The sequence below is a fragment of the Somniosus microcephalus genome, chromosome 31 (assembly GCF_052327205.1).
Source record: "Somniosus microcephalus isolate GS21.2 chromosome 31, FLI_Smic_1.0, whole genome shotgun sequence".
In the NCBI taxonomy this organism is placed as follows: domain Eukaryota; kingdom Metazoa; phylum Chordata; class Chondrichthyes; order Squaliformes; family Somniosidae; genus Somniosus; species Somniosus microcephalus.
Window position 1 is genome coordinate 36,456,092 of NC_141017.1, and position 27,693 is coordinate 36,483,784.

Sequence of the window (27,693 nt, forward strand, 5' to 3'; positions counted from 1 at the left end):
TGCTTTAGAAACGCCAGTTCTTCTTTAATCAGCAGCTTGGGTATCAGCATGTGACAAATTGAGTTTTTTTAAAGCGAGAAGTGAAACTTGTTTAGACCCTCATTGTCGCAATCAATCAGCAATATTTTCATTTCAAAAGCCGCCCAGCGAGTTGATGTTGTGCCAATGAAGCAGTTCTGTTTCTCCTGCTGCAGATTTTCTTTGTGAAAGTTTGACACTTTGTGAAGACGCAGCGACCGAGGCTGGCAGCTCGGAAGAAAAGGTAAAGTTTCTGGTATCTGGACTGCTTTCGGAATGAATGGCTCATAACTTGATCTCCTCTGTAAACAAAGCACAAGCACAGAGGCCGTACTTGGGATTCTGAAAATGTTTTGTTCAAAAAAAGATTGAGCCAAGAAGAGAGCGAGAGTGGGTTAAAAAGAAGTCAGTCGCTTAAAGTAGGGGTAAGCTGGGAAAATCCCTAAACTAGAAATGCTCCTGATGCTTATGTTCTTTTGTCGTTTATTTTATTGACCTGGTTAATGCTGCCAAGTTTCATTTGATTCACCCCCTGTAATCCCGAACTTTAAGATGGACTCTTCCAAACAAAGCTGTCCTCTGACTTGAGACTGAGTGGGCTGAGCAAAGTGTGTGGGAAAAGGGGGTGGGAGCTGGTGAGATGGGAGGGGATAGCAGGCTGCCGACAGGAAGGTGCTTTAACTGCGGCTGGAGGGGCGGGGAGTGGGGCAGAGATGGTGGTGGCCCTGGAAGCAAGCACTCGGCTGAAAGGCGAGCTGCAGGCAGCACAGTGAGTACATGTGAACTGAAACTGAGTGATTAAAGTGAAGGACTGAGGGTGAAGGGGTGGCCAAACGGGCTGTTGCTCATTACACACTCAACACAGCTGCAGCAGAGAGGCTGGATTTCTCTGTGTGTTTTTAAAACAAATCTCAGTCTTAGTTCAGGGTGCAGTTGAGGGCTAGCGGAGTTTGCTCTTGTGGTTTAGGGAGGGATGTGATTGCATTGGAGAGGGTGCAGAGGAGATTCACCAGGATGTTACCTGGGCTGGAGCGCTTCAGCTATGAAGAGAGACTGGACAGGCTGCGGTTGTTTTCCTTAGAGCAGAGAAGGCTGAGGGGGGACCTGATTGAGGTGTACAAAATTATGAGGGGCATAGATAGGGTAGATAGAAAGGAACTTTTCCCCTTAGTAGAGGGGTCAATAACCAGGGGGCATAGTTTCAAGGTAAGGGGCAGGAGGTTTAGAGGGGATTTGAGGAAAAACTTTTTCACCCAGAGGGTGGTTGGAATCTGGAACTCGCTGCCTGAAAGGGTGGTAGAGGCAGGAACCCTCAACATTCAAGAAGCATTTAGATCAGCACTTGAAAGGCCATAGCATACAAGGCTACGGACCAAATGCTGGAAAATGGGATTAGAATAGACAGGGCTTGATGGCCGGCGCGGACACGATGGGCCGAAGGGCCTCTTTCTGTGCTGTATAACTCTATGACTCTTTACAATCTGAACTCGTTGTAGAGATTGTTTTATTATAATTGTAATTCAAAAGCATACGGGATCCTGGGCTTCATAATTAGAGGCATAGAGAGCAAAATCAAGGAAGTTATGATGAACCTTTATAAAACACTGGTTAGGCCACAACTGGAGTATTGTGTCCAATTCTGGGCACCGCAGTTTAGGAAGGCCTTAGAGAGGGTGCAGAAAAGATTTACGAGAATGATTCCAGGAATGAGGGACTCCAGTTACGTGGATAGACTGGAGAAGCTGGGGTTGTTCTCCTTGGAGCAGAGAAGGTTGAGAGGAGATTTGATAGAGATGTTCAAAATCATGAGGGGTCTGGACAGAGTAGATAGAGAGAAACTGTTCCCATTGGCGGAAGGGTCGAGAACCAGAGGACACAGATTCAAGGTAAATGGCAGAAGAACCAAAGGCGACATGACATACGAATTAGGAGCAGGAGTCGGCCCCTCGAGCCAGCTCCGCCATTCCGTAAGATCATGGCTGATCTGATTACTCCACATTCCCACCTACTCCCAATAACCTTTCACCCCCTTGCTTACCAAGAATCTATCTACCTCTGCCTTAAAAATATTCAAAGACTCTGCTTCCACCGCCCTCTGAGGAAGAGAGTTCCAAAGACTCACGACCCTCTGTGAGAAAAGATTTCTCCTCATCTCTGTCTTAAATGGGCGACCCCTTATTTTTAAACAATGACCCTAGTTCTAGATTCCCCCACAAGAGGAAACATCCTCTCCACATCCACCCTGTCCAGACCCCTCAGGATCTTCTATGTTTCAATCAAGTCACCTCTTACTCTTCTAAACTCCAGCGGATACAAGCCTAGCCCGTCCAACCTTTCCTCATAAGACAACCCGCCCATTCCAGGCATTAGTCTAGTAAACCTTCTCTGAACTGACGAAAAACTTGTTTACGTAGCGAGTGGTTAGGATCTGGAACGCGCTGCCTGAGAGGGTGGTGGAGGCAGATTCAATCACTGCTTTCAAAAGGGAGTTGGATAAGTACCTGAAGGAAAAAAATTTGCAGGGCTCCGGGGAAAGGGTGGGGGAGTGGGATTAGCTGAAGTGCTCTCGCAGAGAGCTGGCACGGGCTCGACGGGCCGAATGGCCTCCTACTGTGCTGTAACCATTCTATGATTCTATTCTATGTTCCAGCCCTCCAATTATTCAGTTTCTCATTCTTTCTCACTCTATTTCTGTTAAAAGCTAACTTGCACACATTGCGTAAAGTTCACGACTGTCTCTTTATTTACATAATTTGTGCCGCAGTGCTCAGCCATGCTGTGGGATTCAGTCACCAATCGCTCCTGTAGACGCCGCACTGAGGTATGTGCTGATTATTGAGACGTTAGAATGAGCGGGCAGGCCGGTTGGTTTGGTTCTGGGGAAGTACCTCGTGTCTGTGCGTGTTTTATTTTTGTGAGTCAGCATTGGGCCTTAGAAAGAAAGAAAAAAGAAAGAAAGACTTGCATTTCTATAGCGCCTTTCACCACCTCCGGACGTCCCAAAGCGCTTTCCAGCCAATGAAGTACTTTTGAAGTGTAGTCTCTATTGTAATGTTGGAAACACGGCAGCCAATTTGCGCACAGCAAGCTCCCACAAACAGCAATGTGATAATGACCAGATCATCTGTTTTAGTGATGTTGATTGATGGATAAATATTGGCCCAGGACACCAGGGAGAACTCCCCCTGCTCTTTTTCGAAATAGTGACCATGTGATCTTTTACGTCCACCTGAGAGGGCAGAGGGAGCCTCGGTTTAACGTCTCATCTGAAAGACTGCACCTCTGACAGTGCAGCACTCCCTCAGTACTGCCTCTCCAACAGTGCAGCACTCCCTCAGTACTGCCTCTCCAACAGTGCAGCACTCCCTCAGTACTGCCTCTCCGACAGTGCGGCGCTCCCTCAGTACTGCCCCTCCGACAGTGCGGCACTCCCTCAGTACTGCCCCTCCGACAGTGCGGCGCTCCCTCAGTACCGCCCCTCCGACAGTGTGGCGCTCCCTCAGTACTGCCCCTCTGCCAGTGCAGCGCTCCCTCGGTACTGCCCCTCCGACAATGCGGCGCTCCCTCAGTACTGCCCCTCTGACAGTGCAGCGCTCCCTCAGTGCTGCCCCTCCGACAGTGCGGCGCTCCCTCAGTACTGTCCTCTTGGGTGGACGTTGAAGCTCCCATGGCACTATTTCGAAGAAGAGCAGGGGAGTTCTCCCCTGTGTCCTGGAGCCAATATTTGTCCCTCAACTAACATCACTAAAACAGATTATCGGGTCATTATCTCATTGCATGTTTGTGGGAGCTTGCTGTGCGCAAATTGGCGGCCGCGTTTCCCACATTACAACACTGGCTACACTTCTGAAAGAGCTTCGGTGGCTGTGAAGTGCTTCGGGATGTCCTGAGGCTATATAAATGCAAGTCCTTTCCATATTTTTGGTGCGAAGTGGTCCCCGGCCTTATGTCAATGCCAGCCTTTTGGAATGGCTCTGCTGTTTTTGTAAACTGAAAAGCCTATTCCTTTATTCATTCTTGGGATATGGGCGTCGCTGGCAAGGCTGGCATTTATTGCCCCGTCCCGAGCTGCCCTCGAAGATGGTGTTGCGCCATTAGTAACAGTTTGGTACAACTGAGTGACTTCAGGGGGCAGTTAATAGTCAACCCCGTTGGTGTGGGTCTGGAGTCACATATAGAAACATAGAAGATAGGAGCAGGAGTTGGCCATTCGGCCCCTTGAGCCTGCTCCGCCATTCAATGAGATCATGGCTGATCATCCAAACTCAGTACCCTGTCCCTGCCTTCTCCCCATATCGCTTGATCCCTTTAGCCTTAATAGACCCAGACAGGGTAAGGGCGGCAGGTTTCCTTGCCTGAGGACGTTAGACAATCAGCTGGGTGTTCACGACAATCTGACGGCTTCAAGCTCACTTTTACTGGGTCCAGCTTTTTATTTCCAGATTTATTTTTTTCTTGAATCCAAATTGTCAAACTGCCATGGTGGGATTTGAGCTCATGATCGCTGGAGTTTTGAGCCAAGCCTCTAGATTACTCGTCCAGTAATGTAACCACCGCACTAACACACACCTAGCTGGAGGGGTCGTCGTCGTACGTGTCTTCACACTGTTCCCTTTGGGGAACTGTATGAAGTGGTGGAAGGATTTCTGGCCGCGATTAACGCTCCTTCCGCGACCGTAACCATCTTCGTACCAGCCATTAGGGTGGTTAGTCCTATGGCGGGAGGGTTTTACGGGCTCCCACAGCCCATACGAGGGGGGGGGGGGCCACCCACACCCACACCCACGGACGCAAGTATCCCGCTGGATGTCAACCCAGAATTTAGAGCCGGAGCTCCGACTCCACTTGCCGGGACTGTCTGGAGCGGGGTTCGAAACCCTACGCCTTCTGGCCCAGCGGCGGGGATGCTACCGCTACGCCAAAGGCCCACTCCGGTTGGAGGGGTGAGCAGCCATAAAACAGGGCACCAGTAAGACTGCAAAGAGTCGGAGAGCACATTAAAGTCGCAGTGGTTTAGGTAATGCCAACCTTGGGTTTCAAGAGGCTGCAGTTCCTGAGATAAAGGGAAGGCTGAGATAGCTTTGAATGTAAAGAGTGGGAGGTGATACAATCAGTGCTGATTTTGACAGTGCAGTTGCAAGAAAGAAAAGAAAGACTTACATTTATATAGCGCCTTTCACGACTACTGGACGTCTCAAAGCGCTTTACAGCCAATGAAGTACTTTTTGGAGTGTAGTCACTGTTGTATTGTGGGAAACACGGCAGCCAATTTGCGCACAGCAAGCTCCCACAAACAGCAATGTGATGATGACCAGATAATGTGGTTTAGTGATGTTGATTGAGGGATAAATATTGGCCCCAGGACACCGGGGATAACTCCCCCTGCTCTTCTTCGAAATAGTGCCGTGGGATCTTTTACGTCCACCTGAGAGGGCAGACAGGGCCTCGGTTTAACGTCTCATCCGAAAGATGCATGGGGAAGGAAGAGCACGTTAAACGCTATATTTGGAAATCAGATCCTTGTCACTCTTGCAGATATACGCCACTGCACGATTTATTTTAAAAATCCATTCAAGGGATGTGGGCATCGCTGGCAAGGCCGGCATTTATTGACAATCTCTAGTTGCCCTTGAGAAGGTGGTAGTGAGCCGCCGCCTTGAACCGCTGCAGTCCGTACTCCCACAGTGCTGTTCGGGAGGAGTTCCAGGATTTTGACCCAGTAACGATAAAGGAACGGTGCTATATATAACAACAAATTGTATTTATATAGTTGTGGTAAACCACTGTTATTGTTGCTCACCGTTGTTGTTGTTGCACACTGTTGTAGCTATGCATGCCTCAGCTGGCTCCGCCCCTGGCTCCGCCCACACGCCCAGGTATAAAGGTGACTGCTCTGCAGCCCCCCCCCTGCCTTCTTGGAAACCAGTCAACCACGAGAGGCATGCTCTGTTCTTTGTTAATAAAAGCCTTTTAGTTACTCTCCTAACGCTCCGTCTTTTATGAGTAATTGATAGCGCATCAATTTTATTAACAAAAACAAAATGTCGGCACCAAACGCTGAGCAGCAGGCGCTGCAGCAAATGACGGCACCAAACGCTGAGCAGCAGGCGCTGCTGCATGCCCTCAGACCAACATGCCTGGACCTAGACCCTCAAGAGGCGGGTTCATCTACCAAGTTCGCACAATGGCTGCGTTGCTTCGAAGCTTACCTGGAAGCCTCAGCCGTGACACTAGATGGAAACAAACTAAAAATCCTGGCCTCCAAGGTGGGCCACCAAGTCTACACGCTCATCCAGGACGCGACTACCTACGCGGTGGATATCGATCTGCTAAAAGGACAATACACACGCCCGGTAAATACGGTTTATGCCAGACACCTCCTGAGATCCCGCAAACAGCAGTCCGGGGAATCGGTGGAGGCATTCCTACGGGCACTACAGATACTCGGCCGAGCCTGCGATTGTAAAGCGGTATCGGCCGCGACACACATGGAGGGACTTATCCGAAATGCTTTCGTTGCGGGCCTCAAGTCCGACTACTCCCGGCAGAGACTGTTGGAGAAGGGCGAAATCGACCTGAAGAAGGCAGTGTCCCTCGCGCTCTCGCTAGACGCGGCCCACCGGAATATGGACGCATTCTCCCCTAACCGCTCCGCACCGTGGATGCCACAACCTTGGGTCATGGGACCGCCACCCCCGGCACCAACTGCTGCAGCGATGTCCAAGGGCCTGAAATGTTACTTTTGTGGCCAGGCAAAACACGCCAGAGCACGCTGCCCGGCGAAAAACGCTACCTGCTCTGGCTGCGGGAAGAAAGGGCACTACGTCAGCGCCTGCAAAGGTAAAACCGCTAACGCCAGCAGCGCCGCGTGTGAACTGTGGGGGCAGCCATCTTGTCCGCCATCTTGGACACCTCCAGCCGCGTGGGGATCGGGATCATGGGCGCAGCCATTTTGTCCGCCATCTTGGACGCCTCCAACTCCAATCGCGGGTGACCCGGACTCAACCACCGCCTCGTCTGACGACCACAGCGACTCGCTCGACCATACGCTGGCCTCCGTGACGCTGGACCAATCTCTCCCTCACCAACTGTCCAAGTCCATGATGGACATTACGGTAAACGGCCGCGCCACTACCTGCCTTTTCGACAGCAGGAGCACGGAGAGCTTTATCCACCCCGACACGGTGCGCAGTTACACTCTCCCGGTCCTGCCAACGCGCCATCGGATCTCTATGGCTTCCAAATCCCATTCAGCAGACGTCGGTGGCTATTGTGTAGTGACCCTTTCAGTAAGGGGCACAGAATACAAAAATTTTAAACTTCTTGTCCTGCCCCATCTCTGCGCTGCCATTCTACTGGGGTTGGATTTTCAGTGCCACCTTAAAAGTGTCACAGCGTACGGCGGACCCCTCCCCCCACTCAGTCTGCAGCCAGCAGCTTTTAAATCGCCCGCCGCGCACCATTTGCAGCCTCTCCACGCTTAACTCCGCCCCCGCCCCCACCTTGTTCACTAACCTCACCCGCGACTGTAAGCCCATCGCTACCAAAAGCAGGCGGTACAGTGCCGGGGATAGGAGCTTCATTAAATCCGAAGTAGCAAGACTCCTGAAGGAAGGGATTATTGAGGGTAGCACTAGCCTATGGCGAGCACAAGTGGCGGTAGTGAAGACTGGCGAAAAACAGCGCCTAGTTATTGACTACAGCCAGACGATCAATCGCTACACCCAGTTAGATGCATACCCACTCCCCCGCATATCTGACATGGTCAATCAGATAGCACAATACCGGGTGTTCTCGACGATTGATCTGAAGTCGGCATACCACCAGCTCCCCATCAGGGCTGAGGACCACCAGTACACAGCTTTTGAAGCTGACGGTCGTCTCTACCACTTCCTCCAAGTCCCCTTCGGCGTCACCAACAGGGTTTCGGTCTTCCAAAGGGAGATGGACCGAATGGTTGACCAGAACGCGCTGCAGGCCACCTTCCCCTATCTAGACAACGTCACCATCTGCGGCCACGACCAGCAGGACCATGACGTTAACCTAGAGAAATTCCTCCGTACGGCCCAGCGGCTGAATCTAACATACAACAAGGACAAATGTATGTTTCGCACCACGCGCCTCGCCATCCTTGGCTGCGTAGTGGAGAACGGAGTCATCGGCCCCGACCCCGACAGAATGCGCCCCCTTATGGAGCTCCCCCTCCCCCACTGCCAAAAAGCACTGAAGAAATGCCTAGGGTTTTTCTCTTACTATGCTCAGTGGGTGCCCAACTACGCGGACAAAGCCAGACCCCCTCATCAAGTCCACCTCCTTCCCCCTGACAGCAGAGGCATGTGCAGCCTTCACTCTCATAAAAAGAGATATTGCGAAGGCCACAATGCACGCAGTGGATGAGTCCATCCCTTTCCAAGTGGAGAGCGACGCATCCGACTTCGCCCTAGCTGCAACCCTTAACCAGGCGGGGAGACCCGTGGCCTTTTTCTCAAGGACCCTCCAGGGCCCCGAGATTCGACACTCCTCTGTCGAAAAGGAGGCCCAGGCCATTGTGGAAGCGGTGCGACATTGGAGGCATTACCTGGCTGGAAAACGATTTACCCTGCTCACTGACCAGCGTTCAGTGGCTTTTATGTTTAGTAATAAGCAGAGAGGCAAAATCAAGAACGACAAGATCTTGAGGTGGAGAATTGAACTCTCCACCTACAATTACGATATCTTGTACCGGCCCGGGAAACTCAATGAGCCCCCAGATGCCCTATCACGTGGTACATGCGCCAACGCGCAGGTTGATAGACTGCAGACCCTCCACAATGACCTCTGCCACCCGGGGGTCACCAGGTTCTTCCATTTCATCAAATCCCGTAACCTGCCCTACTCCATCGAGGAGGTCAGGACCATGACCAGGAACTGCCAAATCTGTGCCGAGTGCAAACCGCATTTTTATAGGCCAGACAGAGCAAGCCTGATCAAGGCCACTCGCCCCTTCGAGCGCCTGAGCGTCGATTTTAAAGGGCCCCTCCCCTCCTCTGACCGCACGTGTACTTCCTCAACATAATTGATGAGTACTCCCGTTTCCCATTTGCCATCCCTTGCCCAGACATGACCAGTACCACGGTCATTAAATGTCTGAATGACCTTTTCGCCTTGTTCGGCTTCCCTAGCTATATCCATAGTGACCGGGGCTCATCCTTTATGAGCGACGAACTCCGTCAGTACCTGCTCGCGAGAGGTATTGCTACAAGCAGAACCACCAGCTACAACCCCCGGGGGAACGGCCAGGTGGAAAGAGAGAACGCGACGGTTTGGAAGGCCGTCCTCTTAAACTTAAATTCTAAGGGCCTTCCGACCTCTCGCTGGCAGGAGGTCCTCCCTGCGGCGCTCCACTCCATTCGGCCACTGCTTTGTACGGTCACCAATGCCACCCCCCCATGAAAAAATGTTCACTTTCCCCAGGAAGTCCACATCGGGGACCTCGCTACCGACATGGCTGACGTCTCTAGGACCCGTCCTACTGCGGAAGCACGTGAGGTCCCATAAAACGGACCCCCTGGTCGAGAGGGTGAGCCTCCTCCACGCCAACCCCCAGTATGCTTACGTGGCGTACCCGGACGGGCGGGAGGACACAGTCTCCATACGAGACCTCGCACCTTCGGGTGCCCCTGAAACACTACCGTTGCCATCCACCACTACCCACAACCCAACCCCTGTAGACGGCATGCCGCAGCCCCAGGACCAGTCATTGACCACCCAACCACTCAATGAGACGCCAGATTCAATGTTGGATGCTGCACCATCACCGCCGCCACCACGACGATCAGGACGGCATACAAGGCCACCTGATAGACTTACTTACACGAACCTTTAGTACACTTCACCCCACCGGACTCAAATTTAAACAAGGAGTGAATGTGGTAAACCACTGTAATTGTTGCTCACCGTTGTTGTTGTTGCACACTGTTGTATCTATGCATGCCTCAGCTGACTCCGCCCCTGGCTCCACCCACACGCCCAGGTATAAAGGTGATTGCTCTGCAGCCCCCTGCCTTCTTGGAAACCAGTCAACCACGAGAGGCATGCTCTGTTCTTTGTTAATAAAAGCCTTTTAGTTACTCTCCTAACTCTCCGTCTTTTATGAGTAATTGATAGCGCATCAATAGTGCATTTAACGTAGTAAAACGTCCCAAGGCGCTTCACAGAAGCGTTGTGATAGTAGATTGGCGGTTAGGATCAGATCAGCCATGATCTTATTGAATGGCGGAGCAGGCTCGAGGGGCCGATTGGCCTACTCCTGCTCCTATTTCTTATGTTCTTATGTTATGTTCTTATGTTGTCAAACAAAACTTGGCACTGAACCACACAAGGAGATATTAGGACAGGTGATCAAAAGCTTGGTCAATGAGGTCGGTTTTAAGGAGCGTCTTAAAGGAGGAGAGAGAGGTAGAGAGGCGGAGAGGTTTAGGGAGGGAATTCCAGAGCTTAGGGCCTCGGCAACAGAAGGCACGGCCGCCAATGGTGGAGTGATGGAAATCGGGGAGGCTCAAGAGGCCAGAATTGGAGGAGCGCAGAGATCTCGGAGGGTTGTAGGAGGTTACAGAGAGTGGGGCGGCTATGAAAGGATTTGAAAACGAGGATGAGATTGGTGACTGGAAGAGGATGCTTTCAACTTGTTAATCTTCAATGTTCCCAAAGTTTTTGCAGATGATCAACTCCAATTGTTGGCGCACGCTCGCTTCTCTGATTGTTGCCTGTCTTGTGTCTTCCGTGACCTCTGACATCTCCTGCTACGACGATGATGGGCAGCCTGTTGATTGGTAAGTTGGCTCCTTCACTTTCCACATCTGTAACCTCTTCAACTAAAGACTGAGCTGGAACCATCAGGGAAATATAAGAAGTGACCAGCTTCTGATCAGCAAGGCACATAGGAACAGAAGGAGGCCATTCAGCCCCTCCAGCCTGTTCTACCAAATTCAATTAGATCAAGGTTGATCTTAACTCCAACTACCCGCTTGGGTACCGTAACCCTGCGTGCCCTTGCCAACCAAGAATGAGATATGGAATGGAACCTCCATTACTCACCACAGTGGAAGGAGCCGGCTGCTCAGTTGGCGGAAGAGATGAAGCCAAATGTATTTGTAAGTGTTGCACAACAGTTTCAAATTAACCTGGGATGGCAGGAATGACGTATGAAGAGAGATTGGGTCGATTAGGCTTATATTCACGAGAGTTTAGAAGAATGAGAGGGGATCTCATTGAAACTTATAAAATTCTAACAGGACTGGACAGACTAGATGCAGGAAGGATGTTCCCGATGGCGGGGGAGTCCAGAACCAGGGGTCACAGTCTAAGGATAAGGGGTAAGCCATTTAGGACAGAGATGAGGAGGAATTTCTTCACCCAGAGAGTGGTGAACCTGTGGAATTCTCTACCACAGAAGACAGTTGAGGACAATTCATTAAATATATTCAAGACGGAGTTAGATATATTTCTTAAGGCTAAGGGGATCAAGGGATATGGGGAGAAAACAGGGACAGGGTACTGAATTTGGATGATCATTGAATGGCGGAGCAGGCTCGAGGGGCCGAATGGCCGACTCCTGCTCCTATCTTCTATGTTTCTATGTAAAGGAAAAGGCAGAATTTGCATTTTGGCTTGTGCACTCCACGTGTCCCAAAGCTCTCCTGGTTGCAGTGAATCACTCTTGCTCCAAGCACGCTGGTGGGGCTTGTGGTCATTTTCCAGTCTTGCCAGAGTTTAGTAATATTTGGTGTTTGTTGATTTGCCGGGCTGTTGTTTCCATATACTAATAATTAAATAAACATATATTTTATATAATGAGAGCAGTTTTTTTTGGTCAGCTGTTTTGGGGGGGGTTCCCTCGGAATGTAGGCATTTGCAGGGGGATACCCAGAGTGCTGATATATTCAGGGGGTCCCCGGGAGGGTGCGTGTGTATTCGGGGGGGTCCCCGGGAGGGTGCGTGTGTATTCGGGGGGTCCCCGGGAGGGTGCGTGTGTATTCGGGGGGTCCCCGGGAGGGGTGCGTGTGTATTCGGGGGGTCCCCGGGAGGGGTGCGTGTGTATTCGGGGGGTCCCCGGGAGGGGTGCGTGTGTATTCGGGGGGTCCCCGGGAGGGGTGCGTGTGTATTCGGGGGGTCCCCGGGAGGGGGGCGTGTGTATTCGGGGGGTCCCCGGGAGGGGGGCGTGTGTATTCGGGGGGTCCCCGGGAGGGGGGCGTGTGTATTCGGGGGGTCCCCGGGAGGGGGCGGGTGTATTCGGGGGGTCCCCGGGAGGGGGGCGGGTGTATTCGGGGGGTCCCCGGGAGGGGGGCGTGTGTATTCGGGGGGGTCCCCGGGAGGGGGGCGTGTGTATTCGGGGGGGTCCCCGGGAGGGGGGCGTGTGTATTCGGGGGGTCCCCGGGAGGGGGGCGTGTGTATTCGGGGGGTCCCCGGGAGGGGGGCGTGTGTATTCGGGGGGTCCCCGGGAGGGGGGCGTGTGTATTCGGGGGGTCCCCGGGAGGGGGGCGTGTGTATTCGGGGGGGTCCCCGGGAGGGGGGCGTGTGTATTCGGGGGGGTCCCCGGGAGGGGGGCGTGTGTATTCGGGGGGGTCCCCGGGAGGGGGGCGTGTGTATTCGGGGGGGTCCCCGGGAGGGGGGCGTGTGTATTCGGGGGGGGTCCCCGGGAGGGGGGCGTGTGTATTCGGGGGGGTCCCCGGGAGGGGGGCGTGTGTATTCGGGGGGGTCCCCGGGAGGGGGGCGTGTGTATTCGGGGGGGTTCCCCGGGAGGGGGGGTCCCCGGGAGGGGGGCGTGTGTATTCGGGGGGGTCCCCGGGAGGGGGGCGTGTGTATTCGGGGGGGTCCCCGGGAGGGGGGCGTGTGTATTCGGGGGGGTCCCCGGGAGGGGGGCGTGTGTATTCGGGGGGGTCCCCGGGAGGGGGGCGTGTGTATTCGGGGGGGTCCCCGGGAGGGGGGCGTGTGTATTCGGGGGGGTCCCCGGGAGGGGGGCGTGTGTATTCGGGGGGGTCCCCGGGAGGGGGGCGTGTGTATTCGGGGGGGTCCCCGGGAGGGGGGCGTGTGTATTCGGGGGGGTCCCCGGGAGGGGGGCGTGTGTATTCGGGGGGGTCCCCGGGAGGGGGGCGTGTGTATTCGGGGGGGTCCCCGGGAGGGGGGCGTGTGTATTCGGGGGGGTCCCCGGGAGGGGGGCGTGTGTATTCGGGGGGGTCCCCGGGAGGGGGGCGTGTGTATTCGGGGGGGTCCCCGGGAGGGGGGCGTGTGTATTCGGGGGGGTCCCCGGGAGGGGGGCGTGTGTATTCGGGGGGGTCCCCGGGAGGGGGGCGTGTGTATTCGGGGGGGTCCCCGGGAGGGGGGCGTGTGTATTCGGGGGGGTCCCCGGGAGGGGGGCGTGTGTATTCGGGGGGGTCCCCGGGAGGGGGGCGTGTGTATTCGGGGGGGTCCCCGGGAGGGGGGCGTGTGTATTCGGGGGGGTCCCCGGGAGGGGGGCGTGTGTATTCGGGGGGGGGCGTGTGTATTCGGGGGGGGGCGTGTGTATTCGGGGGGGGGTCCCCGGGAGGGGGGCGTGTGTATTCGGGGGGGGGTCCCCGGGAGGGGGGCGTGTGTATTCGGGGGGGGGTCCCCGGGAGGGGGGCGTGTGTATTCGGGGGGGGGTCCCCGGGAGGGGGGCGTGTGTATTCAGGGGGGTCCCCGGGAGGGGGGGCGTGTGTATTCGGGGGGGGTCCCCGGGAGGGGGGCGTGTGTATTCGGGGGGGTCCCCGGGAGGGGGGGCGTGTGTATTCGGGGGGGTCCCCGGGAGGGGGGCGTGTGTATTCGGGGGGGGTCCCCGGGAGGGGGGCGTGTGTATTCGGGGGGGTCCCCGGGAGGGGGGCGTGTGTATTCGGGGGGGTCCCCGGGAGGGGGGCGTGTGTATTCGGGGGGGTCCCCGGGAGGGGGGCGTGTGTATTCGGGGGGGTCCCCGGGAGGGGGGCGTGTGTATTCGGGGGGTCCCCGGGAGATTGTGTGCATTTGTAGAATAGATTCCCAGAGGCTGCCAGTGCTTGCAGAGGGTCGTGGGAAGTATGTCAGTGTTTCTAGATGGTTTCCCATGCAGAAAAGCATGCAAAACATTGTCTTTCAGTCTCTGCAAAAGCACTTTCCCCAGCTTTGACGAGGAAAAAAATCAATACTTGGATATCTGTCACACATTTCATGACCTCCAGATGTCCAAAGTTAATGTAGGAAACGCAGCAGCCAATTTGCGCACAGCAAGCTCCCAAAAAACAGCAATGTGATAATGACCCAGATAATCTGTTTTAGTGATAGTGTCAAGGGATAAATATTGGCCCAGGCCACCAGGGAGAACTCCCCTGCTCTTCTTCAAAATAGTGCCATGGGATCTTTTACATCCACCTGAGAGAGCAGACGGGACCTCGGTTTAACGTCTCATCTGAAAGATGGCACCTCCGACAGTGCGGCACTCCCTCAGTACTGCCCCTCCCCCTCAGTACTGCCCCTCCCCCTCAGTACTGCCCCTCCGACAGTGCGGCGCTCCCTCAGTACTGCCCCTCCGACAGTGCGGCGCTCCCTCAGTACTGCCCCTCCGACAGTGCGGCGCTCCCTCAGTACTGCCCCTCCGACAGTGCGGTGCTCCCTCAGTACTGCCCCTCTGACAGTGCGGCGCTCCCTCAGTACTGCCCCTCTGACAGTGCGGCGCTCCCTCAGTACTGCCCCTCCGACAGTGCGGCGTTCCCTCAGTACTGCCCCTCCGACAGTGCGGCGCTCCTTCAGTACTGCCCTTCCGACAGTGCGGCGCTCCCTCAGCACTGCACTGGAGTGTTAGTGTAGATTTTTGTGCTCAAGTCTCTGGAGTGGGCCTTGAACCCACAACCTTCTGACCCAGAGGTGAGAGTGCGACCCACTGAGCCACAGTGACAGAGACCGAATGCCACGATTAGTCAACAACTCGTGACGATCAGAATGGTAGAGGGCGAACTGGATGGAGTGTAGTCTTTTTTCACCGAGCAACTCCTGTGTTCTCCTAACTTTCCCCCCTCCCCGGCCCCCCTGCAGTGTTACTCGGTAAGGATACCCAGTATGTGAGATGTTTACTGAGATGCCATTTTTTGAAGAAATTCACTGGTCCGATGGAGCAATGCAACTATTTTCCGAGTGGGAAAGAGTTTCAAAATCAAACTGCCTGAGTGACATTGACACAAGGCAAATAGCAGAAGTTAGACATCAAACCTCTCTTCCTGTTTCCTTACTGTGCGACTGCTGCTCTCCTTAGACCTGTGATCTGTGTCAGCTGCCCCCCCTCTTCCTATATCCTCATTGAGGTTTGCGGCTTTGAGCAATGCCAGCACCACATTCACCCACGTGATCATTTAACCCGCTAATTCACCGGCGAAATCTAGTTTCCTAATTTGGTGCAGGGATGTTTTCTAGGGGCCCTGCAAAGAACTATTTCGGCTTCTGTCAGTAACTCAGAATAGCCCTTCCGAACCCTCAGCACTGCACTGGCAGTGTCGGCCTAGATTTTTGTGCTCAAGTCTCCGGAGTGGGGACTTGAACCCACAACCTTCTGACTCAGAGGCGAGAGAGTGCTGCCCACTGAACCACGGCCGACACCAGACAGCACACTTACGATTCTGATGCACAATGTAACTCTTTTTAAACATCACACTCTGGATTCAGGAGCAAATAACACTGGCAGAACCTTGTCCTTCTGAATAAGAGTGCCGATTACTACTGAATGAGAGGGGAGATATTGTGATGTGGGCTCGTGCCCACCAGGAGTGGTGGATTGCAGATGCCCCAAGACCAGGTTAAGTGGGCAACGTTGCCCTTATCAGACGCACCGCTTTTGCTGTTAATTCCTCCCACCTTTGCTTTCAGGTTTATTATTTACAAGTTGCCCAAAGACGTGAGTGGAAGTGGTTTAACGTATATGTACATGGACTCCACGACTGCTGGCTGGAGAAATGGGAAATACACAATAAATCGGACTGACGGAGCTGTGGGAGCAACTTTGCAGCAACTCTACGGAAGAGCTGAAACTCGGGTAACTGAAGTGGGTGCTTCTGTCACAGAGCTGTAAGGGGGGGTGGGGCGGTCACGAGTACAGCCATACAGGGAACAATCACATACTCCTCGTCACTTTCGGTATCGAGACTGTTGAGAATATTAACCAGCAGTCTGACATTCACCTCCTTGGATTTGAGAATGAACTCGCATTTATATAGCGCCTTTCACAGCCTCAGGACGTCCCAAAGCGCTTCACAGCCAATGAAGTACTTTTTAAAGTGTGGTCACTGTTGTAAAGTAGGAAACGCGGCAGCCAATTTGCGCACAGCAAGCTCCCACAAACAGCAATGAGATAAATGACCCAGATAATCTGTTTTTAGGGATGTAGATTGAGGGATAAATATTGGCCCCAGGACACCGGGGAGTACTCCCCAGCTCCTCTTCGAAATAGTGCCATGGGATTTTTTTTTACGTCCACCCGAGAGGGCAGAATACATCATGATTTGCGGAAACATACAATTATATTTTGAGGTGCTTGTTTGACCGTGTGGTGCATACTTGAAGGATATTTCAATATCCCGGACTGGTGTAGTGTCGCACCCGCTATGGCTGCCCCATGAATGATCTAATTGCCCCGATGTTCTTTCCCCTCCCATCCAAATTCTTCCTATGTGGCCGTACCTTTTTTCTTAAAGAAAATTTGCAGGGCTATGGGACAAAGAGCGGGGGGGGGTGATCGGGACTAATTGGAGAGCTCTTTCAAAGAGCTGGCACAGGTGCGACAGGCCGAATGGCCTCCCTCTGTGCTGTGTCATTCTATGATTCGGTAATCCCACAGTAGCTGAGGGACAGGGAGCTGGGCTGTGTCTTGTGCGAGGTGGGCCACGGGAGCCGTCTTATGGGGGCTGAAACCCTCGGGGGGGCTCCTAGAGTTTTGTGTGGTTGACCTACCGCCTCTTCAGCATATCGGGTTGGTCTGATTGGTAGCAGGGTGCCTGAGGAACTCGTGCCTCCTCCCCGCCCCCACTTCCACCCAAGAATTGGGAGCAGTGAGCTGCTGGACTGTGGCTCCACGCTCTGTATTACTTATTTGGTTTTGCAAACCTGAGGATAGATTTCTTCCAAACCACCATGGGCAGAACAGAGAACTCTAAACTCCAGCAAGTTACACTGATATCTCAGCCAGCGGTTGGACGGCTCACTGACTGGATCCTGGTTTTCCAGCCTTCACAAGGTCACTGCTAAATTATTTCCTTCCCCCATCACCTCACTAGACCAGGGAAGCTGAGGCCAGTTTAGGGTCTGTAGGGCTCAGTTGAACTGCGAGGGGTAACCCCTCATCTTAATAAGCGCAGTGTTCACCATTGAACCATTTCCAAATCCTGTTCCATCACTGAATGCCCACTTGGGCCTAACCTTTCTCTGCTTCATATCAATCGCCGTTGGAAAACACCATTCAGGGGGCCCACTTACAACTGCTGAACAACAAGTACAACAACATCAGTCTGCAACAGCCATTGTTTCTTTTTCTAGTTGTTCTTGGATGGTGGAGAATGTTGTTCATCCTTGGCCACCCTTGGCGGTATTAAGCCAATTCAGTTTTGCTACTCTCCACGGTGGCATTTGCACTCAACCTGTGAGTGAGGAACATGGGAAGAGGAGGAGGCCACTCAGCCCCTCCAGCCTGTTCCACCATTCAATTAGATCTTGTGACTGATCTGTATCTTAGCTCCATTTAACTGCCTTTGTTCCGTAACCCTGAATACCCTTGCCTTAACAAAATTCTATCAATCTTAAGTTTTGAATTTTTCAATTGACCCCCCGCCCCCCCAGTCTTCACAGCTTTTTGGGGGAGAGAGTTCCAGATTTCCACGAACCCTTTGTGTGAAGAAATGCTTCCTGACATCACTCCTGAACGGCCTGGCTCTAATTCTAAGGTTATGCCCCCTTTATTCTGGACTCCCCTGACCAGAGGAAATAGTTTCTCTCCACCCTGTCGAATCCTTTAATCATCTTAAACAACCTCGATTAGATTGCACCTTAATCTTCAATATTCAAGGGGATACGAGCCAAGTCTGTGCAACCTGTCCTTGTAATTGAACCCTATTAGCTCAGGTTTCGCTCTGTTTGGACAGATGGGCACAATGGGATACTGTGGGAACTGTGACCATCATGTTCTCGTGTGGCTGGGCTGGGCGGGGAATACTCTCTGGTGTTGATGAACGCAAGCTGATGCCGAATTGTCAGAGGGGCTGGCTAGCAGTAAGGAGAGCCTCTTGACTACGGATGCCTGGAGTTAACGGGTTGCTTCGGGGCAGTAAGAAGCGGTTGGAAGGATTCATTCCTGTATTTTGTTTTTCTAGAGTGACGATGTGGCATATGTGCTCTACAATGACCAGAGCAGTGTCGACTCTCGTTCTTACGGTGGCCATACTAAAGGTGATGAGCAAAGACTGTGTGTGCTGTGATGTTTCCTCTTGTGCTCCAAGCCATAAAACTCTCCACAGGCAACACTCTGATAGTCCAGCAAGCATGGCTAAAATGGGCTGGGTTACAGGGCTATTTCCCCCCCCGCACTTTCCTCTGTTTGTCTTGTGTCGCTACACATGTGCCTGATAAAATGTGATTGTTTAATGGATTATTGTAAAAGTCTTCCCCGGTGTGTTAGGTGTCAGCTGTGGCTCAATGGGTCGCTCTCACCTGAGTCAGAAGGTTGTGGGTTCAAGTCCCCACTCCAGAGACTTGGGCACAAAAATCCAGGTTGACACTCCCAGTGCAGTACTGAAGGAGCGCTGCACTGTCGGAGGGGCAGTACTGAGGGAGCGTGGCACTGTCGGAGGGGCAGTACTGAGGCAGCGCCGCACTGTCGGAGGGGCAGTACTGAGGGAGTGCCGCGCTGTAGGAGGGGCAGTACTGAGGGAGCGCTGCACTGTCGGAGTGGCCGTACTGAGGGAGCGCTGCACTGTCGGAGGGGCAGTACTGAGTGAGTGCCGCACTGTTGGAGGGGCAGTACTGAGGGAGCGCGGCACTGTCGGAGGGGCAGTACTGAGGGGGGGCAGTACTGAGGGAGCGCCGCACTGTCGGAGGTGCCGTCTTTTGGATGAGACGTTAAACCGAGGCCCCGTCTGCTCTCTCAGGTGGATGTAAAAGATCCCACAGCACTATTTCGAAGAAGAGCAGGGGAGTTTTCTCCGTGATTTCTGCATTCTTCCAATTTTGGCCTCTTGAGCTTCCCCCATTTTCTTTATCCCTCCATTGGCGGCTGTGCCTTCAGCTGCCTGGGCCCTAAGCTCTGGAATTCCCTCCCTAAACCTCTCCGCCTCTCTCTCCTCCTTAAAGACACTCCTTAAAGTCAACCTCTTCGACCAAGTCTACCCTAATATCTCCTTATGTGGCTCGGTGTCAAATTGTCTCTGATAATCGCTCCTGCGAAGCGCCTTGGGACGTTTTACGATGTTAAAGTCGCTGTGTAAATACAAGTTGTTTTTGTATTCCATAGATTGCAGATTACACCCTTCAGTGTCCCATTGAGTCCCAAATTCAAACCCATTACCGACAAGATGCGAAGCCTTTCTGTTGCCTCTGCCACTAGATTCGACTATCTCAGTTTTGGACATTTATTTGCTGTGCCAGTTGGAATATACAGACTCTGGATTATTGATCAGTGTTTGTTTTCTTCCTAAAACCAGGAGTTGTACTTTTGGATCAGCAACAAGGCTTCTGGTTAGTGCACAGCACTCCGCACTTCCCACCAAGAACGAACCAAAGCTTTGCGTGGCCTCACAGTGGAATGAGAAATGGCCAATCGTTCCTCTGTGTCACCTACCCATACTCCCAGTTCAAGCAAATTGGTAAGGAGACTGCGCAGCAAGTGCTCTGTGTTTCTTTTCTTCTTAAAACAGTGCAAAGCTCCTGCAGTGGCTCAGCTGGTAAATGTACTGACGAGGAATGTCCCAGGTTAGGTCCCTGATTACATCGGACATACGGCACAGAAACCGGCCATTCGGCCCAACCAGTCCGTGCCGGTGTTTATGCTCCACTCGAGCCTCCTCCCGTCGTTCCTCATAGAGTCATGGGCCTAGAAATTCGGTGGGCTGCGCCACCAGTTAGCGCCCAAAGAGGGCACTCAGTGGCTTTAGCGCCACTGGCCGTGCCTCCTGCGATATTTAGCTGGGGCGCTAATGGCGGCGTTAGCCTGTAGCGCTGCGCCGCCACCGATGACGTCATCGGTGTGCGCAGCGCCCCGCTACCGCCCCGATCGCGATATCTGGTAGCGCCCGCCTCTGTAGCGCCGTTCGCAAATCGCGCCCGGTTCACGGGGCCTACCTGTGGCGGGAGTGGTGCAAATTAAGGTGGAGGTGCGGGGCGGCCATTTTTTTCGGTGGCCGCCTGCCAGCACCTCCGTCCCCGGCCTCCTGATCCCCCCCCCCCCCCCCCCCCCCCCCCCCCCGGGCAGTGCCGGCTGTGTCCCGAGAGCCCGGCACTTCTCCTCGGTGCCAAGCTCTTTTGCCGGCACTCGCGATCGGTCATCGCGCTGGTGCAGGCCCCTCCCCCTTAAGAAGTGGAGGAAGGCCTGCAGTACCGCAGCGCGCCGTGCCGCAGCGTGTGGCGCTTCGGCACTTTGCGCTGCGATATTCAGTTTCAGCGCCCTAAGAGGGATGCGGCGGCGCCTCAAGCCTCACCCAGTGTCCCTCTTGGGGTGTTCAAAATGAATTTCCGGCGGTCGCAACTGCTCTGATTGCAGCGGTAATTCCGGCGCCCCGTTTGCGGCTCCACCGAATTTCTCCCCCATAGAGTCATAACGGCACAGAAGGAGGCCATTCATCCCATCGAGTCCGTGCCGGCTCTCTGTCGAGCAATCCAGTCAGTCCCATTCCCCCGCTCTATCCCCGTAGCCCTGCAAGTTTATTTCCCTCAAGTGCCTATCCAGTCTCCCCTTGAAAACATCGAGTGTCTCCGCTTCCACCACTTCCGTCGGCAGCGAGTTCCAGGTCCTCACCACTCGCTGCGTAAAAAAGTTTTCCCTCACATCCCCCCCCCCCCCCCGTATCTCTTGCCCAAAACCTTAAATCTGTGTCCCCTAGTCCTTGTACCATCAACTAGTGGGAACAGCCTTTCCCCGTCTAGCCTATCCAAACCCGTCATAATCTTGTACACCTCTATCAAATCACCCCGCAACCTCCTTTGCTCTAATGAAAACAAATCCAGCTTCTCCAACCTGTCCTTGTAACTGAGGTCCCCCATCCCCGGAACCATTCTGGTAAATCTCCTCTGCACCCTCTCAAGGGCCTTCACATCCTTCCTAAAGTGTGGTGACCAGAACTGGACGCAATACTCCAGTTGTGGCCTAGCCAGCACTTTATAAAGGTTTAACTCTATCAGTATAACCCTCTATTCTTTTCTCTTTCATGTGTTTATCGAGCTTCCCCTTAAATGCATCTACACTATTCACTTCAACCATTGCCTGTGGTAGCGAGTTCCACATTCTCACCACTCTCTGGGTAACGAGGTTTCTCCTGAATGCTGATGTGTGTGGGAGAGGGAGGGGGTGATAAAAAGAATCAGCCCGGGTTCCTACTCTCCATCAGTATTCACTGGCTGGGTACAGGTTAGCCCAAGAGGTCTGCGGAGCTAGCTGATCTTATGACCCCTGTGGCGGAATAGCCTGCTGATGCTCCGGGCCCAGGGGGATTGGGGAATACTTTGGGAAAAACCTCTTTACCCAGAGAGTGGTGAGAATGTGGAACTCGCTACCACAGGGAGTGGCTGAGGCGAATAGTATAGATACATTTAAGGGGAAGCTGGATAAACACATGAGGGAGGAAGGATAGGCTGATAGGCTGAGATGAAGAGGGGCGGGAGGAGGCTGCAGTGGAGCATTATCACCGGCACAGACCCGTTGGGCCGAATGGCCTATTTCTGTGCTGGACGTTCTGTGGAAAGTACCTGACACCTGGGCAACTCCAACCTGCAGGAGAGAAAAAAATCACCGCCCCCAAAAAAAGGGCATCTCTCGCTCTCCAAATTGGCCTTTACTTTCTTTTATTTATTCATGAAACTTTCTGTTGTGAAAGTTTCCTGACACGTCTAACTCCCCCCGCCCCTGAACGTTGCCCCTTTTTTTTTTTTGCAGGTACACAGTTGTTGTACAACAACCCTCACGTCTACGATCAGTCGGTCCCACCTGCTTTTGCCAAAGATCTTGTGAGCCTGAAGGAGGCAGCGGAGGGCAAACACCCGACGAACCCTCCCTGGAAGCGGGAGGTCACCCTCTCGTCGGCAGCAGGCAAACAATTCACCAGTTTTGCAAAATACAGGAAGTTTGGAGATGGTAATGTGCTTTCTCCATCGGCGCGGTAGCTGCCTTCTCGCTCTCTCTCTCGGTCCGACTCTCGACTCTGCTCTCTCTCCAAACCGTTCCGGCGTACAGGCGCGTTCAACACTCCTCAGTTTAAATGCGTTCCGTTCAAGTGGAAGCAGATTCAATAGTAACTTTCAAAAGGGATTTGGATACATGCTTAAAGAATACAATCTTACAGCACAGGAGGAGGCCATTCGGCCCATCGTGCCTGTGCCGGCTCTTTGAAAGAGCTCTCCAATTAGTCCCACTCTCCTGCTCTTTCCCCATAGCCCTGAAATTTTTCATTTTCAAGCATTTATCCAATTTCCCTTTTGAATGTTACACTCGAATCTGCTCCCACCGCCCTTTCAGGCAGCGCATTCCAGATCACAACTCGCTGCGTAAAAAAAATTCTCCTCCTCTCCCCTTCTGGCTCTTTTGCCAATCACCTTCAATCTGTGTCCTCTGGTTACCGACCCTCCTGCCAGTGGAAACGGTTTCTCCTGATCTACTCTATCAAAACCTCTTGAACGCCTCTCTTAAATCTCCCTTTAACCTTCTCCGCTCTAAGGGGAACACTCCCAGCTTCTCCAGCCTCTTCACATCACTGAACGTATGTGACGAATATTTCAGCAGTTTTGACTCTTCAGCTATTTGAATTCTGACCCCCCCTTTACACTTTTGGGGTCCTAACACTAAGTCTAATCCTATCATTAGGGAATGGAAGGAAATATTACAGGAAACTCTTTGGTATCCGGCTCCGACAGGACTGGGATGTTGCCGGTTGATTAAAAATTCCGGATGACGGAGAGGGTTATCTACCGAGGCTATCTTTAACAAACAAAAAAAATTTTTAAATCAAGAAATGCGCAGTATACAGTAATTGGGTACTCACCTACAGAATCCCATAATGCAAGATGGGGGAGGTAATTCACAATAAAGATGGAGAGACACAGAAAAATGGCGGATCGGAAGAGACTCCCGGGAGCGCGGGAGAGTCAGACTCCTGTTATTGAGGTGTTCCGACTTCCGACAGCGCCAAGAAGCCGAGTAGCGGCAGTTTGGAGAACTACACCCTCTGACTAACTCGGCCACCGTGGGAGACTCGGACTCGGCAACATTGCCGGTTATTGAGGTGTTGTTTTCGGAGTGAGAATTTTGCCGGTTAATAGAGAATTCCGGATATTTAGGTGCTGTTTAAACAAGAGTTTCCTGTACATAGAATTTGCAGCACAGAAACAGGCCATTCGGCCCAACTGGTCCGTGTTGCTGTTTATGCTCCACATGAGCCTCCTCCTACCTTAATTCATCTAACCCTATCAGCATAACCTTCTATTCCTTTCTCACTCGTGTACTTATCTGGCTTCCCCTTAAATGCATCTATGCTATCCGCTTCAACTATTCCTTCACGTGTCGGCTGTGGCTCAGCGAGCAGCACCCTCACCTCTGAGTCAGAAGGTCGTGGGTTCGAGTCCCACTTCACAGACTTGAGCACAATAATCCAGGCTGACACTGCCAGTGCAGTACTGAGGGAGCGCCGCACTGTCGGAGGGGCAGTACTGAGGGAGCGCCGCACTGTCGGAGGGGCAGTGCTGAGGGAGCGCCGCACTGTCGGAGGGGCAGTGCTGAGGGAGCGCCGCACTGTCGGAGGGGCAGTACTGAGGGAGCGCCGCACTGTCGGAGGGGCAGTACTGAGGGAGCGCCGCACTGTCGGAGGGGCAGTGCTGAGGGAGCGCCGCACTGTCGGAGGGGCAGTACTGAGGGAGCGCCGCACTGTCGGAGGGGCAGTACTGAGGGAGCGCCGCACTGTCGGAGGGGCAGTACTGAGGGAGCGCCGCACTGTCGGAGGGGCAGTGCTGAGGGAGCGCCGCACTGTCGGAGGGGCAGTACTGAGGGAGCGCCGCACTGTCGGAGGGGCAGTACTGAGGGAGCGCCGCACTGTCGGAGGGGCAGTGCTGAGGGAGCGCCGCACTGTCGGAGGGGCAGTACTGAGGGAGCGCCGCACTGTCGGAGGGGCAGTACTGAGGGAGCGCCGCACTGTCGGAGGGGCAGTACTGAGGGAGCGCCGCACTGTCGGAGGGGCAGTACTGAGGGAGCGCCGCACTGTCGGAGGGGCAGTGCTGAGGGAGCGCCGCACTGTCGGAGGGGCAGTACTGAGGGAGCGCCGCACTGTCGGAGGGGCAGTACTGAGGGAGCGCCGCACTGTCGGAGGGGCAGTACTGAGGGAGCGCCGCACTGTCGGAGGGGCAGTACTGAGGGAGCGCCGCACTGTCGGAGGGGCAGTACTGAGGGAGCGCCGCACTGTCGGAGGGGCAGTACTGAGGGAGCGCCGCACTGTCGGAGGGGCAGTACTGAGGGAGCGCCGCACTGTCGGAGGGGCAGTACTGAGGGAGCGCCGCACTGTCGGAGGGGCAGTACTGAGGGAGCGCCGCACTGTCGGAGGGGCAGTACTGAGGGAGCGCCGCACTGTCGGAGGGGCAGTACTGAGGGAGCGCTGCACTGTCGGAGGGGCAGTACTGAGGGAGCGCCGCACTGTCGGAGGGGCAGTACTGAGGGAGCGCCGCACTGTCGGAGGGGCAGTACTGAGGGAGCGCCGCACTGTCGGAGGGGCAGTACTGAGGGAGCGCCGCACTGTCGGAGGGGCAGTACTGAGGGAGCGCCGCACTGTCGGAGGGGCAGTACTGAGGGAGCGCCGCACTGTTGGAGGGGCAGTACTGAGGGAGCGCTGCACTGTCGGAGGGGCAGTACTGAGGGAGCGCCGCACTGTCGGAGGTGCCGTCTTTCAGATGAGACGTTAAACGTCTGCCCTCTCGGGTGGACATGAAAGATCCCATGGCCACTATTTCGAAAAAGAGCAGGGGAGTTCTCCCCTGTATCCTGGGGTCAATATTTATCCCTCAACTAACATCACTAAAAAACAGATTATCTGGTCATAATTACTGTTTGTGGGAGCTTGCTGTGCGCAAATTGGCTGCAGCGTTTCCTACATTACAACAGTGACTACAGTTCAAAAAGTACTTCATTGGCTGTAAAGCGCTTTGGGACGTCCGGTGGTTGTGAAAGGCGCGATAGAAATGCAATACTTTCTTTCTTTGTGGTAGCGAGTTGCACATTCTAACCACTCTCTGGGTAAAGACGTTGCTCCTGAATTTCCTATTGGAATTATTACTGACTATCTTGCATTGATGGGCCTGAGTTTTGGATGGAACGGGCAGAGTTCCCATTGATCGCTGCCACATCACCATTTTCTTGCACATTGCAGATTTGTATTCCGGCTGGGTGGCGGGCTTCTTTCAGAGTGACCTGTTGGTAGAGACGTGGCCGAATTCTTGTCACATTCTCCCGTCCAACTGCAGCATGAAGTACGCCGTGTACAACGTGAACAGAATTAAATTCAGCGCGGACATCAGCTTCGACAGCCACGTGGATCACTCGAAATGGTGCGTAACAACATCGGGCGGAGATGTCAAGTGGACTTGCATCGGAGATATCAACCGAGACCAGGCACAGGAGCACAGGGGAGGCGGGACTGTCTGCACCGATGACCCAGTCGTCTGGGATTCTTTCTCCAGCCTGGTTGCATCCTGTGAGCTCTGCAAGTGTTCTTGCAGTGAGGAGCAAAGAAGGAATGTCTGAGCTGGGGCTTGGATGGCGGAGTCGGGGTAAATGTGCAGCGATTAGCTTTCCTTTTGCTTTTGCGAGTCTGGGTTTAACGAGTTTGTTCGTATATTAATGTCCAGAGAGCATCCCGAATACCGGGGGCATGTCGGAATCCCATCCAGCGAGCTCCAGGTCATGTCCAATCTTGGCCGGGATTTGGCCTCTGATGGACAGTGGTCGTGAGATTTTCTATGAGATCCATCTTTCAGATGAGACGTTAAACCGCGGTCCCGTCTGCCCTCTCAGGTGGACATAAAAGATCCCACGGCCACTATTTCGAAGAAGAGCAGGGGAGTTCTCCCCGGTGTCCTGGGCAGTATTTATCCCTCAATCAACATAACAAAAACAGATTGTCTGGTCATTGCTGTTTGTGGGATCATGCTGTGCGCACATTGGCTGCCGCGTTTCCTACATTACAACAGCGACTACCCTTTAACAGAACTTCATTGGCTGTAAAGCGCTTTGGGACGTCCTGAGGCGGTGAAAGGCGCTACAGAAATGCAAGTCCTTTCTTTCTTTGACTATCCGGTCTCTGTTCGTTTTCCCTGGCTCCTTCCCCGGATATTGGGCTTTGAAGTGAAACGCAAAGACCGTGTCGAAAGGATCCCACAGCCTCACGTCACTGCGGCATGTCTGCTCGCCATGTTGGTCTTTCCAGGGAGGACCCGGGTGGATCCCAGTTGTACTCTGTTACCGTGCCACCTACGGTCATTCGAACTCAGGCCGGTTTTACCAAATAGTATTCTTCTCCAACAAAAATGTGGGGCAGGGCAGCCCACCATCGCGCCCCCGCCCCGCCCCACACCCCCCCTCCCCGCCCCGCCACAGAGCTTCCGAGTCGATCAGTAGCAGGCGCTCGAGTGCCTCACTGTTGTCGTCCCTTGCTTCTCTGCGTGCTGAGATTGCGGTGGTTTTCTTGCCGCAGTGCACTGCTGCTCCAGGTCGCTGCACTGCCAATTCCTGACCACAGTCCATTCACAAATACGTCGTTTCATTGGTAGCGCCGGAAGTCCTCGCCTGAATCATCGCTAAATTGTAACCCGTGTGGTGCAGTGTAACAACAATAAATAAACCCTGCTTTTAACCTGGGAATTGACCTGCTCTGTCATGTTTGTTCTGGTTTTACTTGGTTTAACTTGCTATAAATTAAATTGCAAATGTACTAAAGCGTCAATCCATGAACCGTGTAAACGCCGTATCAAGGAAATTATAGGGTCGTACAGCACAGAAGGAGGCCATTCAGCCCATCGTGCCTGTGCCAGCTCTTTGAAAGAGCTCTCCAATTAGTCCCACTCCCCCCTGCTCTTCCCCGCAGCCCTGAACATTTCTCCTTTACAAGTATTTCACAGAATCACAGAAACCTCACAGTGCAGATAGAGGCCATTTCGGCCCATCGAGCCTGCACCGACACATATCCCACCCGATCCCCGTAATCCCACATATTTAATCCCCCTAACACTAAGGGTCAATTTATCATAGCCAATCAACCTAACCCGCACATCTTTGGACTGTGGGAGGAAACCGGAGGAAACCCACGCAAACACGGGGAGAATGTGCAAACTCCACACAGACAGTCGCCCGAGGCCGGATTCGAACCCGGGTCCCTGGTGCTGTGAGGCAACAGTGCTAACCACTATGCCACCAATTCCCTTTTATAAAGTTAC

The 27,693-nt window shown here is 53.7% G+C and overlaps 1 protein-coding gene across 8 annotated transcripts; it reads left to right on the forward strand.

The window, feature by feature from the left end:
• LOC147097746 (deoxyribonuclease-2-alpha-like) lies at window positions 1-27,121 on the forward strand. Of its 8 annotated transcripts, none has more exons than XM_085971810.1 (8): window positions 2-262; window positions 2,783-2,839; window positions 10,708-10,829; window positions 15,901-16,066; window positions 18,393-18,468; window positions 19,719-19,880; window positions 22,163-22,360; window positions 25,632-27,121. In XM_085971810.1, the coding sequence occupies exons 2-8, from the start codon at window positions 2,792-2,794 to the stop codon at window positions 26,003-26,005; spliced, it is 1,146 nt and encodes a 381-aa protein (XP_085827936.1). In that variant the 5' UTR covers window positions 2-262; window positions 2,783-2,791; the 3' UTR covers window positions 26,006-27,121. The 8 variants fall into 8 exon arrangements, with proteins under 8 accessions (XP_085827937.1, XP_085827936.1, XP_085827933.1 ...); XM_085971807.1 differs by lacking the exon at window positions 2-262 and adding an exon at window positions 665-787; XM_085971811.1 differs by lacking the exon at window positions 2,783-2,839 and having other exon boundaries at window positions 1-262.
• Window positions 27,122-27,693: the final 572 nt, after the last annotated feature.